Source organism: Pelmatolapia mariae, linkage group LG3_W, assembly GCF_036321145.2.
Source record: "Pelmatolapia mariae isolate MD_Pm_ZW linkage group LG3_W, Pm_UMD_F_2, whole genome shotgun sequence".
NCBI classification, from domain to species: domain Eukaryota; kingdom Metazoa; phylum Chordata; class Actinopteri; order Cichliformes; family Cichlidae; genus Pelmatolapia; species Pelmatolapia mariae.
The window spans coordinates 83,626,482-83,642,296 of NC_086229.1; the positions used below are offsets into that span (position 1 = coordinate 83,626,482).

Consider the following 15,815-nt stretch of genomic DNA (forward strand, 5'->3'; position numbering starts at 1 on the left):
GTCTACAACAGAATAAATGATGAGACTGTGAGACACTCATAAAAATCATATAAAAAATGATTATGTAAAGTTATTACTGCTAAATGTGGCTCTAGAAGCTACTCAATTATGCGGTGTACGTATTTATAAGAGTGCACGGATTCCTATGAAAACTTTCTTTTTCATATGACTGAAAGTCTGTATTAGCCTAATCTGTGAAAAAAAAGTGACAACCAACAATGCTGCAGGTTTATACATTTATAATTATAAATATCAGTGAGTTCCACATATAAGGCACATGTAGTGTAGTTCAAAAATCAACTGTTAAATATGGAAAAATAAAAATGGACTCATTAATAAGATTCACCCATAATGCTGAACAGACATCAATAGAATCTCCAGTATTAAGATTAAATAATTCACAATTATGTACACATTCATTACAAGTTTTGGTATGCCAATTTGTACTCCATCTGAGAGTGACAAAAAATGCAGCATTCAGTTTATTAACATCCCTTAGTAAGAAGAAAGCAAACAAGTGGGATTATCTTATCGCAGGGGAAAGGCAGATGGAAATATGGGGCATAGGAACGCATGTTGCCATATTTGTTATTTTCCTAGCTAAATTCTTCCTGCAGGGCATGAAGTTTGCAACTCCATCGATTTGAAGATTTTCTGTTCCTGTGCAGCAACAAGCTTGTCTGGATACAAAGTGCACTTCGAGCTTTGTCAGTGGTGGCTGAAAAAGTGCTTTCTCTCTCTTTTATTGACTAAAGCGGTGGAGAAGACAGCTCGTGAGCACTGGCTGTGTTGTGGGAATGCAACAGTGGATGATTAATGCAATCATCAATAACGACGACAAGGACGAGGATTTAAATAAGCTTCTCGGTTGGATCATGCCAAGTTGTCACTATGACAGGAGTCACTCTGTGCAGAGGGACACTGAACGTCCCACTCTCCTGTACTCGACACCTCTGCAGCCTGGCTCTCTGGAACTGATACAGAGGCTTCTTTGTGTTCAGGTACATTATCGGACTCACTGTTCTGGGATTCACAGGACCGTTGACCCACCTCCGAATGACTGACAGAAGCTTGTTTAATTGAAAGCCACTGAAGGTCTGATTCAGTGGGTGGAACATCCAGCGCCAGAGCTGCTTCCTCTCCTTCCTCCACCGTGGAACCCAGCTCTTCATCATCATCAACTCCTTCTATCTCATGCCCTGCCTCTTCCACAGGGCTCCGCCCCTCCTCCAGCTCTACCCCTGCATCTTCTGTAAGGGTCACCAGCTCCCCCCCCCTTCTGTCAATCCCATTCGTCTCCACCCTGTCAAGAGTCTCCAGGCTGCTGAGCAGTGCAGGTGCGTCTTCCCTGCTGACACCATCTGTGCCAAGGTCAGCGCCAGCGGTGTGGCACTCCCAAGATGATTCATGTGAACTTCTGTCGTCTAAAAGAACTGGGAAAAGGAAGATGAGATGACTGGTCATTTTAATCGCTCACTTGATCTGAAGCTGGAGCCAAAAAAGTTTTTAAAGAAAAAGAAAAAAGGAAAACTTTCTAATGAGTAGCTAGAGACAATAATTATTGTCATAACTGATAACAGTAAAAAAAACAACCCAAAAACCACACACACAAAACGATCTAACAAAAACTGCATTAGACAAGAGTTTGAAATGCATGAAAAAAATGAAACAGCAGCCACAAATGAAAAAGCCCGTATTGATTCTGCTAGAAAAACTTTCCTCTTTCAGAGTTGGATCACTGTGTCAATGTAGAAACTTATTTCAATTACTTATGTGACTGAAGTGCTTCCATGGCAACAGGCTAAATATAGCAGCGGTGCCCCAGACAAGGGGACGCAAGACAAGTGTGACGCCCTGCATCTCAGCAATAGCAACAGCTTAGTTCTGCTTCTTCGCCAAAATATGCTCTCACTTTGGGGATTACTGACCCATATTTGTGGATGTGCAGGCAAAAAGGTTAAAGACTGCACACATAGAGTCCCCCCACCCCCACGCACACACAGATACGCAAAAACACGCAAGAAGAAAGCAACATTACTTGAAGTGGCATCCATATTTATAGTCCTCCCACCCTGATCCCCCCCCCACCCTCTTTCAAAGAGAACATGGCAGAAGTTTCTGAATGTCAGTGGGCGAGAATTTGCCTCACATTTCCAAAATGCCATGGCATTTGGGCATCTTGCACCAATGAGGAGCAGGGAGAAGTGGAGGCGGGAAGGGAAAGGACTTGGGTTAAACACGGAAGGTAGAAAGGAGTGTTTAGCATGCAATGCCTAATTGCAGTGTTTACGCCATTAGCGGTAGGAGTTCTTATCAATGACTGGAGAAGCCAGTCACTCGCAATTACACACTCACCTTTGGGTGGATGCACTCTGGGCTGCATGTTTGGCTGAGACGTGACACGTGTAGGACGGAGCTCTGGCTGAAGGTTTTCATTTAGTGTGATACTGTCTCTTGTCCCTGTAACATCAGCGCCAAGGAGAAAACGCTCCCAGTTACTCTCTGGTCCAAATGAGAACAACAAACAAGTGATATGTAGAGGGTTTTTTTGGAGGGTGGAGGAGTATTAGATTGGATGGAGCACATGTACGATGGTGCATGCAAACACAGGCGCACGTATGCATTGCAGTGCTCACAGGAAGAGGCTCCAGCTCCCTCTCATCTGTCTTCATTAGTGATGGCTGCACGCCTCTTAGGCTGACACCATATGCTACTCAAAAGAGACTGTGCACTATAAACCAGACGTCACGAGTATACACACAAAACTATATGCGCAGACACTCGGCTGGAAGTTAGCAGCCTTTGCCGTCGCACGAAGCCTGTGAACAGGCGAACCTTTGCGTGTGTCTCCGACCGTTCAAGTGTGTGACATGAAAACAAACAGGAGAACGAGAAAATGGATGACTGGAAGACACAATGCATGAGAATCATGAATGGTGAACGGACACCATATTGTTATGAAAACAGTCCATATTGTTATGGATGCTCAGTGTTTACACTGACATGGGAACAGCGAGTGAGGGAGAGGCTGTTAGAATTCGTCATACCAGCTGGGTAAATCAAAAGAAGGAAAAACAAAAAAGTCACGTTGTCTAGAAAGTTCCTTTAATTATTTAACTGTGAGACTGTTTTCGCCATTAATATGCTGTTAGGCTGTTAAACTGCATTCATTTTGGTTACTTCAATAGGGCCACTACAAAGATATTTAAAAATAATAAACTGTCATAAAACAAAACCAAGATCAATTTTAATCAAAAATCAAATCAAATCACTTTTATTGTCACATCACATGTGCAGGTACACTGGTACAGTACATGTGAGTGAAATTCTTGTGTGCGAGCTTCACAAGCAACAGAGTTGTGCAAAATAAGAGTTGTGCAAAATAATGATTTTATGATTGTTTTTGACTAAAAACAACCCGATTAGCCAAATATCTGCTAAATAAAGCATGACAAATCAATACAATATTTCCACAAATCATTTGTGATTATTCTCTTGCAAACGGCAACAACCCAGTACAACACAGACTGACGATCTGTGGAGGCTTTTATATTTTCACCCAGATACACTTTTGAGCTTGATCTGGTCTATTTTTGGCACTAATAACAACTGCTGTGGGAAAAAGACTTGACCCACGAGTCAGAAAACTGAGCCTGATGATGTTTTATGGCAAGTATTGTCAAATCTAATCCCACACGTAACATCAGATCCATATAAGGTGGTGCAGCAGCTGAGTCTAAGCAAACAGACCTACCCTGAGCCACCCATCATTCAAGGCCAAAGATATGCAGATATGGGCCATTTTGGGCAGACATGAAAGTGCTTAGGAAGATGCTAGAATGCTGATCAATATATCGACATCACATAGGTATGACTGGCCTGCAGTGTGTGAAACTGCATCTAAACTTGCAATTGTGTTATGACAGTTTAGATTTTTTTTTTTTAGGAGAACAGTTGAGGAAGACTTCACCAGACTGCCTTTTGAAGCCAGTAATAAAGCAATGCTGGTTACTGGATATGCAGACGAAGACCCAGACTGAGCACAGCAGCTGTGTCTCCATGAGGCGTGCAGAACTCAGAGATAGGAGGCACCAGTGGTTTGCTTTGAACCCTTACTGACAGCTGCCTGTATCGCCATCTAACCACCTCTACACCTCTTTGAAACACATATAACATACACGCAAATATATATGTGTGTTTATGAGCATAAAAAAGGACTATTCCATATTATGTGACACCAGATCATACTGGATATTAAAGACTATATCACAAACAGAAGAAGTGTACATAGCTGTCAGCTAGTCACAGGAGCTTACACTATGCAGTGCTGTCTAGCTCGACAGTGACAGGAAATGCCTTCCTCTTAACTGGAAAAAGTCTGTCAGTTGACCAAAACAGGGTGCATTCTGTATCCACCTCTGTCTTTTCAATCTCTGATGCACTCTGACAGGTTTTCACTCGCAGTGTTACATTTCAGCTCACACTCATTCAGCACAGGAGGTGGGGGCGCTGAACTGGAGGACTGGGGTGGGGGGAGCTATCAATCACAACTTTATCTGACTCACCGCATCGATGTCACTGTTATTGTTTTTGGCTCTCTCTCATCCGTAGACAATGTAGTCACCTCTAGTGTTTTCCGGGACTCAGGTAGGCAGCCAAGGCCCTCCATCCTATCCCGTTCGCCTTTAATATCAATCAGCCCAACTTCATCTCGCATCAAGGCCACAGACGCTCACATCTCTCTCTATATCTCTGTCTCCCTAACTGTGGTGGACAGCGTGGTCGTCAGGCACTCTGGGCCCTCGTCTACAAATTCCCTAATAACGGCACATTCCCCTAAATGTGTTTGTAATGTGGGCAATCATTTTCAGTAATGGATGCTTGTCAGTTTTATGGCGGAGAGAATGACGGTCTCATGACAGGGCACCTCCATCCAGCCGCAGCCCCTCCACCGTTCAGTCTGCTTCATAGACGGCACAACATCTCCCTCCAGTGGAGATAAAGGGGAACTGCTTTCTAAGTGAGCAAACAACGGTCCCCTTGCTTCAGGCCGCAAATGTTTTTCGATTACGTTTGGTAAATAGTTTTGTCATTTTGGACTGGTTTTGCTCTTCTGAGAGTGGGACGTCTTTACAGGACAGGAAAAGTCACCAGCTGTGTCTCTGAGGAAAATCTGACAGCCGATACAGTATTTTTATACTTCAATTTTAAATACAAATATATGATCAAGGGTTAAAAAGTGGTGCAAAAATTCACTTTCTGATAAAATAATAAGAACTTTGACTTTACACCCTCATATACCAAAACTCTGTTTTAATTTGGCATGTAAATATCTATGTAGCTAATTTTGTATGTTACAAACGGTCTACAACATGGCTCTCATCTGTAATATGAGAGCCTCGAATCCTTCTACTACTACTACTCAACAGTACTGTGTTGCCCTTAAAAGAAGCCCAACTGCATCATTCAAAGAAAGCGCTTTTTTTTTTTTGGTTTCTCTTGTGAGTAAAATTTAAGACAGGCCCACTGGACCAAGAGCATCAGTGTGTGGCACTCCGTCGGCCTGATTCAGTCAGCGGTATCATGAACAGACACATGAGCTGGTGGTCAATGGAGTCAACACATTGTAAACGGTGGGCATGAGGTGACATGTTTTCTGGGCGTCTGCCCAGATTTGTCCTGGCATGACATAGTGGAGGGCATGGATGAGCTAAGTGGGGCAGAAGGAATACATACTCCCAATTCCCACAGATACGTGGTAGGTCAAGCCTGAGACGCAGCCAGAGAGGAGAGAAAGGCACAGTGTTATGAACAGAAAAGCTCATTAATGAAAAAGACAGGAGAGGAAATGAATTTAAACCAGCAGGCCAGCTAGAATGATCCCAGCAAAGATCTCCGGGTCACACGTTTGACTTAGAAAGATGTGTGACAACAGACAACCTTTAAATGCATCAGATGGACAGCACTGAGACAATAATTACATTATTTAAACTTAAATTGAAAATCATATTTATTATATGGATACACTCCAATACTGTATCCATGATTTTAGGAGATTTTACATTGACTTTTAAAATAAAAGAGGTCCTAATGTGTTTAAATCAAAATAACTTTAAAGTCATTGTTATATTATCTTTTTCTTGTTTTTAATGGAATATCTATGTAGGAATATCAAATATTGCTCCAGTGTTTCATGGTATTACTGTAGTATGATAGTAGCAGAACATTATTAAAAGCTGTTTTAGCTGATTAAAGCATCCATAAGTTTAAGTAGTTGCGTGTCTGGAGCTTCAGTCTGTGTGGATTTAAACAGACAAAAAACAAGTCAACTTTCCAGTTTTTCAGTTTTCTTGTTCTTAGACGTGAAAGATATTCCATGAGGAAAAATACAAAAAAAATTAAATAAAAATGAAGTACAACAGCGTGCACTTCCCTTCAAAGAACAGAGCAAACTGGCTCTAACCAGAGCAGAAAGAGAAGTGGGAGGCCCAGTGCACAGCTGAGCAAGAAGACATCAGAGTCTCGAGTTTGAGAAACAGACGCCTCGCAGGTCCTCAGCTGGCAGCTTCATTAAATGTTACAAGCATAACACCAGTCTCATTGTCAAGAGTGAGAAGGCGATGCCGGGATGCTGGTCTTCAAGGCAGAGCAAAGACAAAGCTATCTGACACCAGCCAACGTCTGATCTTTGCTTATCTTAATGTTTTATTGGCTACACACACACACGTTTATGTTTTCTAATGATGTGGGAAAGATTACATGTTCTCAGCGGTAGTCTTCAAACAATACATTAATATGGACAGGTCATTTTACAGGTGGTTACAAACTGAGATGAGACTGATTCATTAGTTTTACTGATCATATGTGATCACCTTTCCAACAGCACATAAGTGTCTCAAAATAAAGACTGTCAAACTGCTTTTAGTTTTTAATGGATTAATAAAAGGTTTGATGGTGGAACAGCTTAGATGTTCAAAGACCCACCTGGAAGACTCCATAATCCTGAAACCTCCAAAGTCTTCAGTTTCCTTTCCAAATCTGCAACTCTATTTCCCAAGATCCTGCAGGCCAGGTGAGAAGAAGGGTCAGTGTGTGTGTGTGTGTGTGCACACTTATGTCATAATCCAGTGTTTGCTTTATAGGAGGAGAATTCTTGTAACAGCTAGACAAACAATGTAACTGTGTTAGAGGGTTAAAGGTAAAATGTTACCATTATGATGCCATCAGCAGCAAAGCAGGAACTCTTAATACCTGTTGCTGTGTCTCTGGTGCTGGATGACCAAATTCTTTTCATGGATCGTCTCCAGCAGAGCAGTGGCGAGAGACTTGAGGTCGGAGATGGACTGAGGCGTGGCTGGTAGACTGCAGCCCTGCTCTTCCAGAAGCATCTCTTGAACTAAAAAGGAGAGGGAAAGGGGAAAAAATCAGGATGGGAAGAGAAAGGGACAGAGAGCCAAAAATGGAGGGAGGAAAAATGCCAATAATCCCCCAATAAAACTTACACAAAAGTTAAAAATAGGTAACAAAGAAAGCAGGCTCATATAACAAGAGACAGGGAACACAGCATGATAAGAGTAAGACAGAGATGGAGAGTTAGAAACAGCTGTCTTCTAGGTGACACTCTCCTAACTTTAACTCCAGAGCCCACTGTGCTGCTTCTGCCAGCAACTGTCAGTCATCATGGCAGGCTCATTTCCCTGCCAGTGGTGCTCTTTACCACTCAGAATACAATTAGTAACCCAGCTGGTGTCCGGCAGTGGCTCGGAGGATTGGCAAAAAAAGAAGTTATTAAATAATCCATTGAGACACGGGTAGAAACAAAGGAAGTGGTTGTTATACTGAAGACACGCCATCAGTTGTAGAGTTTATCTGATCTGAGAACATTCGCATTAGTGCCTTTCTGCAGTTTCCAGATCAGCTAATACTACATCTATTTATGTCTGAGTTTAAAGAACTCAAAGTGAGCTGAACAGGTTGTGTTTTCACCTTGTTTGGCTGAGAGGACTCCAGTAAGAGGACTGTTATTTGATTTCCCATATGTGCTGGAGTTTTTCCTCCTCTCCAGGGCTGTCTGTAGGGACAGAAAAACAAGAGAATAAAGCTCACCCTGCTGATTCACACGAACATTTTAGTAAAAAGCCACTTCCTTTGCATTAAGAATGTTCACAAAACCATACACATGTAAAGAAATTACATGCACTGAGTCAGGCAATGTCTGTGTCACATTTTAACAGCAGCATTCAATCTGTACCTTGTACTTCATGATGTTTGACTTCAGCAGGTTCACCTCCTCTTGCAGTTGGTTTAAACGGTCATGTAAATACCTACAGGAACAATGATTAGAATGACACCCAGCAAAGTCAAAACACACATGACAGACAGAGGAGTTCCACATTACATGTATAATCGCTGTGCACTGTGAGCAGGAGGCAGTGACAAAAAGATGTGGAGCATTTGGTAACGTGAATGACTCTTGTTTATGTTTGTCTTGCTGTTTGTCCTTTAGCTTATCCTCTGCCATGTAGAACACAGAAGTCACAACTACATAAAAAATGTATTCATATGGAAATGAAACCAAGCAATCTCTTTATCCATGCTTTTTTGATCTTTCATTAGCGAATGTACACCCAGATTAAACATGACTACCACATAAGATGTGGGTAAAAACACTGAAGCGCATGTACAGTAAGGAAGAACATGTCCAGTACTGCTTAGTTAAGCAAAGAGAAATGGCCATCTAAATACAGAGAGAAACAAGTTTATATTATTTCAAGAAAAGGAGGTCAGTCAGTTCATTCAGTTTCCCCAAGTGCCATCTCGAAAACTATCAACTGTCTTTCATGACAATTGCCTCAAGACAGGAAGACCAAGAGAGAAGTTTATTAGGATTACAGCCTCAGAAGTCAATCATTGGCACTTCAGATTAGAGCCCTCAAGTTTCACAAGACCAAACACATCTCAGTAGGAGCTGTTTGGAGGACACTGTGCAAATCACACCTTCATCATCTAAGAAACAAGAAATGGACATGCACGTGTCTCTCATTGTTAGTTATGGCGAAGATGGTGTGATCCTGTGAGGACCTCTGCTAGCGACACTGATGATGATTTACTCAGAATTCATCCTGCACCAATATCTGACTTCCCCTATTATTGCACAAAAGGGGAACATTGGTGTTCAGATTCAGGAACACCTGGCATGCACGGACATCCTAACCTAGCCACTGTTGAAAAGGTTTTTGGATGAGATGCACCACAGAGTAAGGAAGAAGAGCCAGGAGGTGCTCAGCGTGTGAGAACTCCTTCAAGACTGCTGAAAAAGGTGATGATGAAAGGCACCTGAGAAAATGCCAGGAGTTTATGAAGTTAATACTGAAGTCAAAGATGTCTACTTTCAAGATTTAACATACCTTTTAGCTGGTTTACACTAATTACGCTTTTTAGGTAAATTCAAAGTTTGGTATGAAATAGTTTTGATGTTTTAGAAGATAGTAATGAGACTGAAAAATGTATTTTAAAAAGTGTCAAATGATGACACTTCTGTCTGGCACATCTCTAACTCACTTGTTTTCCATGCACAGGGCGTCCACATCAATGATGCGAGCCTCATGGTTCCCCAAAATATGATTCAGCTCCACATTTAGTCGCTCCGCCTTCTCTCTGAACACAGTGCGTTCTGCCTTCACGTCCTGGAGCTCGTCTGTCAGTGCTTTCATGTTGTTCTCCATCTCCTCCATCTAGAAGAAGGCATACAGGCAGAACTGTTTGTGAGGGAAGCCACGGAAACGTTCACGTGATGGATATTTCAAAGCTTTTGCTCATTAAAGTAGAGTTTGCTGAGGCTGCATACACTGTTTTTAGCATTCAGCAACTCAGGAGCTCCCCTGCTGTTTTAAAGTGAGCAGCTTCCACTCTAGTAGATAACAGTTAAGTGGCTCCACTGTGGGTTTCAAAGAGGAGGAAGTATTGTTTATCAGTCTAATACATTTACTGTGTTTAATGTGCAGAGAGGATTTTGCCAATAATAAAATGTTCTACTCGCAAATTAAATTCAAAGCGCATGGACAGTAATGCGCCGTGTATTTCCAAGCAAAAAGTGTGATTCACTATGGAAAGTTTTAAAGAAACTGAATGAATTACTGAGCTTACGTCTACTGAAGAAATCTAGAATAAATGTCTGTCATGAGACCCTGACTAGAAACTAACAGTTCCAGAAACGTCAGGTTTCTTTAGAAACTTAATAATTATATAAATCAGTCTTATTAATATTTAGTTAAAAATGATACAAGTCACTACATTGTTCTCTACATAAACTGTAGGACAACTAAACCTTTGAATGAGTGTAATGAACACTTGACCTTTGACTCCTGACCTTGAGCTGAGGTCATGGAGTTTCAAACTCGTCTGTGATTTTTAGTAGATACACCGATGGCATAGATTTAAAATTCCTACATTGCTTCATCCTCGAGTTATCAAATTCAATAACTACATCGACCGCCCGCCCATCAGGGTTACGACAACACCCAATCAACCAAGACTATGAAAAGCAGAAAAGAACACTCTAGAGCCTCTAAAGTAGTTACAATCTGCACCAGTTACTGGTTTTCAATAGAAATTGTCACTACTGAATCACTTACTACTGGACTCCATTGCCATTTACACTCACCCTGTTCATCCTACATCCATTTACCTAATCACACACACATTTTCAAACCATAAATGGACAAAAGATTCAAACCTAGATCATTGTTGTGAAGTGACAGAGATAACTAGAGCTGTGCCATATCATGTCATCTGCAAAAACACCGGCATAAAGTTTTATGTGATAAAAAAATTACATAAGACCAAGTATATCTTGGAGTGATTTAGTACCTTAAAAGGGAGCTACTTCAATAATCTCCAACTAAGCACAAGGCTTTGTAAGATATGCCACAAAAAAGGTTCCTGCTAAATGTGGAAACTACAAACATGTTTCACTATTCCATCAATCGTCAGTGTCACTGGAGCACTCCCTATGACAGGAAAAGTGAACAGTGGATGGAAATTACTGATGGAGCTATATGTCAGAAAAAAGGACTTTAAGCATCTGGTTAAACAGCTCAAACCAAGCTCCACCATCCCACATAGAAAATGCTTTTATTTGTATTATTTGACAGTACTATGCAACTGCTAATGTGTTACAAAGATATCTTAGGACTTTAACAATAATTAAAGTCCTAGTAGTGATTTAGACTTAAAAAAACAAAACAAAAACCTTTCTTGTGGATTAAATTTGTACATGACATGTCCCTGGACGGAGTTCCCTCCTTTTCCCTAATCCTGTAGCAACATCCTAATGAATATTCCACAAAACAAGAAATGGACCTGAAAATGAAGGATTAATTGCCAACCGTATCAAAGTGTTTTGAGGTAAGAAATACATCCACCTGTAGCCCTGCTCTCTCTAGCTTGCAAACCAGATCCTCACGTTCATGGGCGGGGAAGTGACGCACCCCAACCTCTTCATCCCCCAGCCTCTGTCGAGTAATGGTCATCCTCAGGAGCTGCAGAAAAGAGAATTTCAACTTTTTGCTTCTTTTAAATAGTTGCTTCATTGTAATAGTTAATATCCATGTACGTTTGTGTGAGTACCCCCGGTTACTTCACCTTGTTATCCCCCTGGGCCTCTGCAAGCCTCTGAGTGAGCTCCTTCACCTCCTCGGCAAGCTGTTTTGCTCGTTCCCTTGAGTCCCTCAGCAGCTGAGCCAGGTTCACCTGCGGAGCAGGAGGAGGAGAAGAGTGAATGCACAACAGCTTGTGCCAGGCCAGACAAGGTTCAAATACCCCAGAAAAACACATTTAATCAGCATCAAACATTTTCCTTCTTCAACTCAAGAAAAACAATGCCTATCTTAACATCCACAAAATTTCAGAGATAAAAACAAAGCCAGTCCACAATCCTGTTCTAATGTAAGAGACAATTATTTAGTGCCATCTAGTGTACACATTAGTCTTTTCCTTTTTCATTTCATGGGTGTTTTGTTACTATTTCATTGTATTTTATAGTGCTATTCAGCCAGAAACTGTTCAGTGTCAAAGTGTCCCTGAAAGCACAATAAGACAGAGTCATGCAGGGCCCTAAGTTACAAAGCAAGTTCAGCAGAACATCTTTCTGTCATCTGGATTCACTTAACCTAACACTGGCAGTCAGGATAAGCAGTCACACAAAGCTGGCTATCAAGGCGCTAAGTTAATCCAAGGTTTCCCCCGCGCGTTCACATGAAAGGGTTGGCATTGGCAGCATTTAGAAATAGCAATTATCGATAGGTTTACTGGCATCAGAGTAGGTCATCTTGCATAGGAAAATAAAACTATACTGTAGGAAAAATATGAAGAGGTTAAAAACACAATACAGACTAAAACCAACACAAGTGCCTCAGATAACACAGCAGCATGACAGGAAAAGCACTGTACAGCAGTTTAGTGTTAAAGTGCTGAATGAATGTGTGAGCACTTTTAGAGCTTTGGGCACTAAGATGGGAAAAGACCTACTATATTAATAAAGTTTAGGCTATCTGAAGATGCAAACTCTCTATATTAACAAACTTGTCAATATCACAACTCTATCATTAAGTTTAAAGGGCAGTTTCACTTTTATTTTCTCAGCTACAGATCTAGTGTTGGTGGTGGAAGTCAAGCTAACAGAAAACAAATCACGGAACAAAGATGCATCTAAGAATCTAGATTTATCACTGATGTTGATCAAGGAAAGACAAAGACTTCGGATGCCATTAAAAAAAACTTTAGACGCTCCTATTCTGTCCTTCTGTCCCGTGCACAGAGGTCCCATGGATAGTGCCACTATTTTCCAGAAAACTGAGTGGTCAGTAGGTGAGGATTTCATGCCTGCTGATCTCTAATCTGGGAAACATCCTGCTCCATAGCAGGTTAGGTTCACAGCATATGTTACCATGGCGATGTACACTGATAAGGAGTGAGCCACCTTTGCAGTACAGAAAAGTCAGGTTTAACCAGGAAGTTACCTGGAAAAGACAAAATCCTGCTTCATAGTGCAGGCCTCAGGACTTGTAGAAGACACACCCACCCTAGAACAACAATAGCCTGGGATTCTCACCTACCTAAGTACATTCAATAAGGAGAGAGAGAGGAGTCTGATTAACCTACACCCTGATATTTATCCTGCAGCACAAAAGAAATTGTCTCCGTATGCCAGCACAAAGAATTTCAAATAAACAACCAAGCTGTGAATTTAACATAAGTTTTGGATTAACTGTTTATGATTTTTTTTAATACACATTACCTCATTTAACTGTACCTATTAGCATATGTATTAATAAAATTAAAACTTACTTGATTGCGTTTTTCAGGTGGCAAAGAGGGGTCACCATCCTGAAACATGAAAAAAGACTTCTATTATCAGCTGCAATAATACAGCAAATACTATAAATTGTAGTAGCGTGCAAATGGAAAACTGAATATCTACGTTTAGCTGCTGCCAAAAAATTTAAAATATTTTCTTTTTTTGGGGTGGGCTTGAATAGAGAAACTCTATTACAATTACACAAAAAAATGGATATTCCTTCAAGAAATCTAGAAAATACATAAAGACAAAATCAGATCAGGATCTGCAACATTAAGCAAAGTAATGATCCTGTTAACATGACAAAAAATACCACGAGCTTGAAAATGAATTTCAACATCTTGGAGCGGACTGTCGATTAATTTTGCTCATGGCTGTAAAATACTTCATGCTAAAGGGTGGTCACAAAAAAGTACCACTTTAAAGGCTGAACCACTCACAATGAGTTCCCTGTACTTCTTCTTGAGTCCCTGGTGGCGTTCTCTTAGCTGGTTGGCCATCAGCTTGTACTGGTCTCTTTCCTGCTGACAGGTGTCCAGCTCTTTGGACAGGATGAGGAGGGCTTCCTTCTTACTCTCCAACTTCCGCTTACACACCAAGAACTTAAGCAAACAATGCACGAGAGCCATGGTGTTATGAGATATATTACTGTTGACTGAATTGGCAGTCGTGTTTATTTCAGGGACCACAGCTGGACATGTAACATCTGTATCAAGCTTGTTCTTGGTTTTATCATGTATCTTTATGTTTATCTTATTCTGTGATGGGAACGGTTACATTAATTGTGCAAACAAAACCAACCCTAACCTGTTTCCCACAGGTGGGAAAACACACTGGAGTGAACTGTTTGACGTACAGATAAGGCCCACAATAATGAACAGTGGAGACCGACAGCAGTCAGACCAGCTTATAACCAAATAGCAGCTCCTATCATGTAGCACGGTGTGCTGTAGTAGTTTTGTTAAGTTCAGTGCTTGCCATGTCTTTCAGTTACAGTAAAATAAATCAAAACAAACAAACTAAAAAAATTTTTTTTTCCATTACTGCGTTAAATGCTAATTATTTTCTTATTTCTATGGTCTGTCAAATGTTATAAAGGTGCAGGTTATTCGATATTTGCGGCATATAGTGCTAATTAAATTAGCCTACAAGCTTAAATTACTGCGTTAGCGCCAAAATACATACACGCTTACATTCATAGCTTACTCGGTAATACTCTTAACAGGTTAAATGCGAGCCCACAGGTGGGTCTACCCTATCTGTACACAGTAGCATCATCATATGGGGGTGGGTAGGTGAATTTGCACCAGTCGCATGCTATCAGCTTAACGGAATAGCTAGCAGACGCCATCAATGAAGAGCCCACCGGTGTCAAAAAACGTTGAGCTCGTGCGTCTATTAATGAACGTCCAGGTGTATGAAAGCTAAGAGAGCGAGGCTCGTTTCCATATGGACACCGGGAAACATCTATAAAACCGGTCAGTGTCTGCAGCTGTTTACGGTCTCTCCTCCTCACTTACCTCGCTGACTAGCCCCTGCCAGTCACTCTCGCTCCTCTTGGAAGACTGCATTATTCGTAATATTTTGCAAAAATGTCACGACACACCAGCCCCCCTCTCCTCATCCGTTTGTTTATCCTGCAACGTCACTTTTTTAGCCTCCGCTGTCAAGTTACGCAGAAACAGAAAACATGGAAACGACTTCCGGTACGTCTGTGAAAATAATATTATATTTGAAGAAATTCAGTTTTGGACAATTTTATATATAGTTTTAAACGATTTTATAAGAACGATTCGAGTTATATATGAAGAGATTTGAGATAAATAGTGGGGAATCAGTGAAGCTCACAATAACAAAGCGGAAATGGGTTCCTTCATAATAAAAGCAGAAAGTCTGCCACTAAAAAAAATTTCGTTTCAGCACTTTTTGGAGAGCAAAACGCTTAAATAATACAAATTATATGGGGAAAATGCACTGTTTTCTTTATGTCTATAGACCCTGTAAAGTTTGTAAACAGTGATGGCCTGGGCACTATAAGGTCTATAGTGATCATTTCCAGGGGAGGACACGTAATGTGTATAATTTGTAAGAAATTATACACGTGTGAAATTATACATCATTTCCAGAAGCTGTTGCTAATCCAGGGACCCTAGGCAGTTTATACAGTAAATTTAATACAGACTGATTAAGGTGTTTTGCCCTGCCCCCCTTTTAACCAACTTTATACCGATCAGATACCCCTCGCAAACACCAGATATCAGCTCTCATGCTATTTTATACAGGCAGGAGCTTGCTGAGAGGCAACCTGTTATGGAAATCTTGCTGGGAACCCTCAAGCCAGGCGTTTTCACTGTAAAAAGCCTGAAAAAAACAAACAAACCAGGGCCAGTATTAATAACATAGTAAAGCATGTGCTGTTTCTCCTCCTTTTTGATGCTAATGTAAATGGAATGTATTG

At 41.0% G+C, this 15,815-nt stretch overlaps 1 protein-coding gene across 2 annotated transcripts; it reads right to left on the reverse strand.

The window, feature by feature from the left end:
• Positions 1–235: 235 nt before the first annotated feature.
• On the reverse strand, positions 236–14,994 carry ccdc149a (coiled-coil domain containing 149a). Of its 2 annotated transcripts, XM_063470105.2 has the most exons (13): positions 14,878–14,994; positions 13,798–13,959; positions 13,348–13,386; positions 11,644–11,751; positions 11,424–11,540; positions 9,562–9,734; positions 8,252–8,324; positions 7,987–8,071; positions 7,252–7,396; positions 6,985–7,061; positions 5,737–5,769; positions 2,356–2,460; positions 236–1,433 (listed from the first exon to the last, which is right to left on the reverse strand). In XM_063470105.2, exons 1-13 carry the CDS (start codon positions 14,926–14,928, stop codon positions 874–876), a joined length of 1,728 nt encoding a protein of 575 aa, XP_063326175.1. In that variant the 5' UTR covers positions 14,929–14,994; the 3' UTR covers positions 236–873. The 2 variants fall into 2 exon arrangements, with proteins under 2 accessions (XP_063326175.1, XP_063326176.1); XM_063470106.1 differs by lacking the exon at positions 5,737–5,769.
• Between the last annotated feature and the right edge of the window lie 821 nt (positions 14,995–15,815).

Excerpts from the sequence above, each read along its gene's own strand:
- ccdc149a (XM_063470105.2), bottom strand. The coding sequence starts at position 14,928 with ATGCAGTCTTCCAAGAGGAGCGAGAGTGACTGGCAGGGGCTAGTCAGC. Across the intron at positions 11,752-13,347 it reads CACCTGAAAAACGCAATCAA|GTGAACCTGGCTCAGCTGCT; the intron begins GTAAGTTTTAAT and ends CCTGCTCCGCAG. Across the intron at positions 7,397-7,986 it reads AGTCCTCTCAGCCAAACAAG|TTCAAGAGATGCTTCTGGAA; the intron begins GTGAAAACACAA and ends TCTCCTTTTTAG.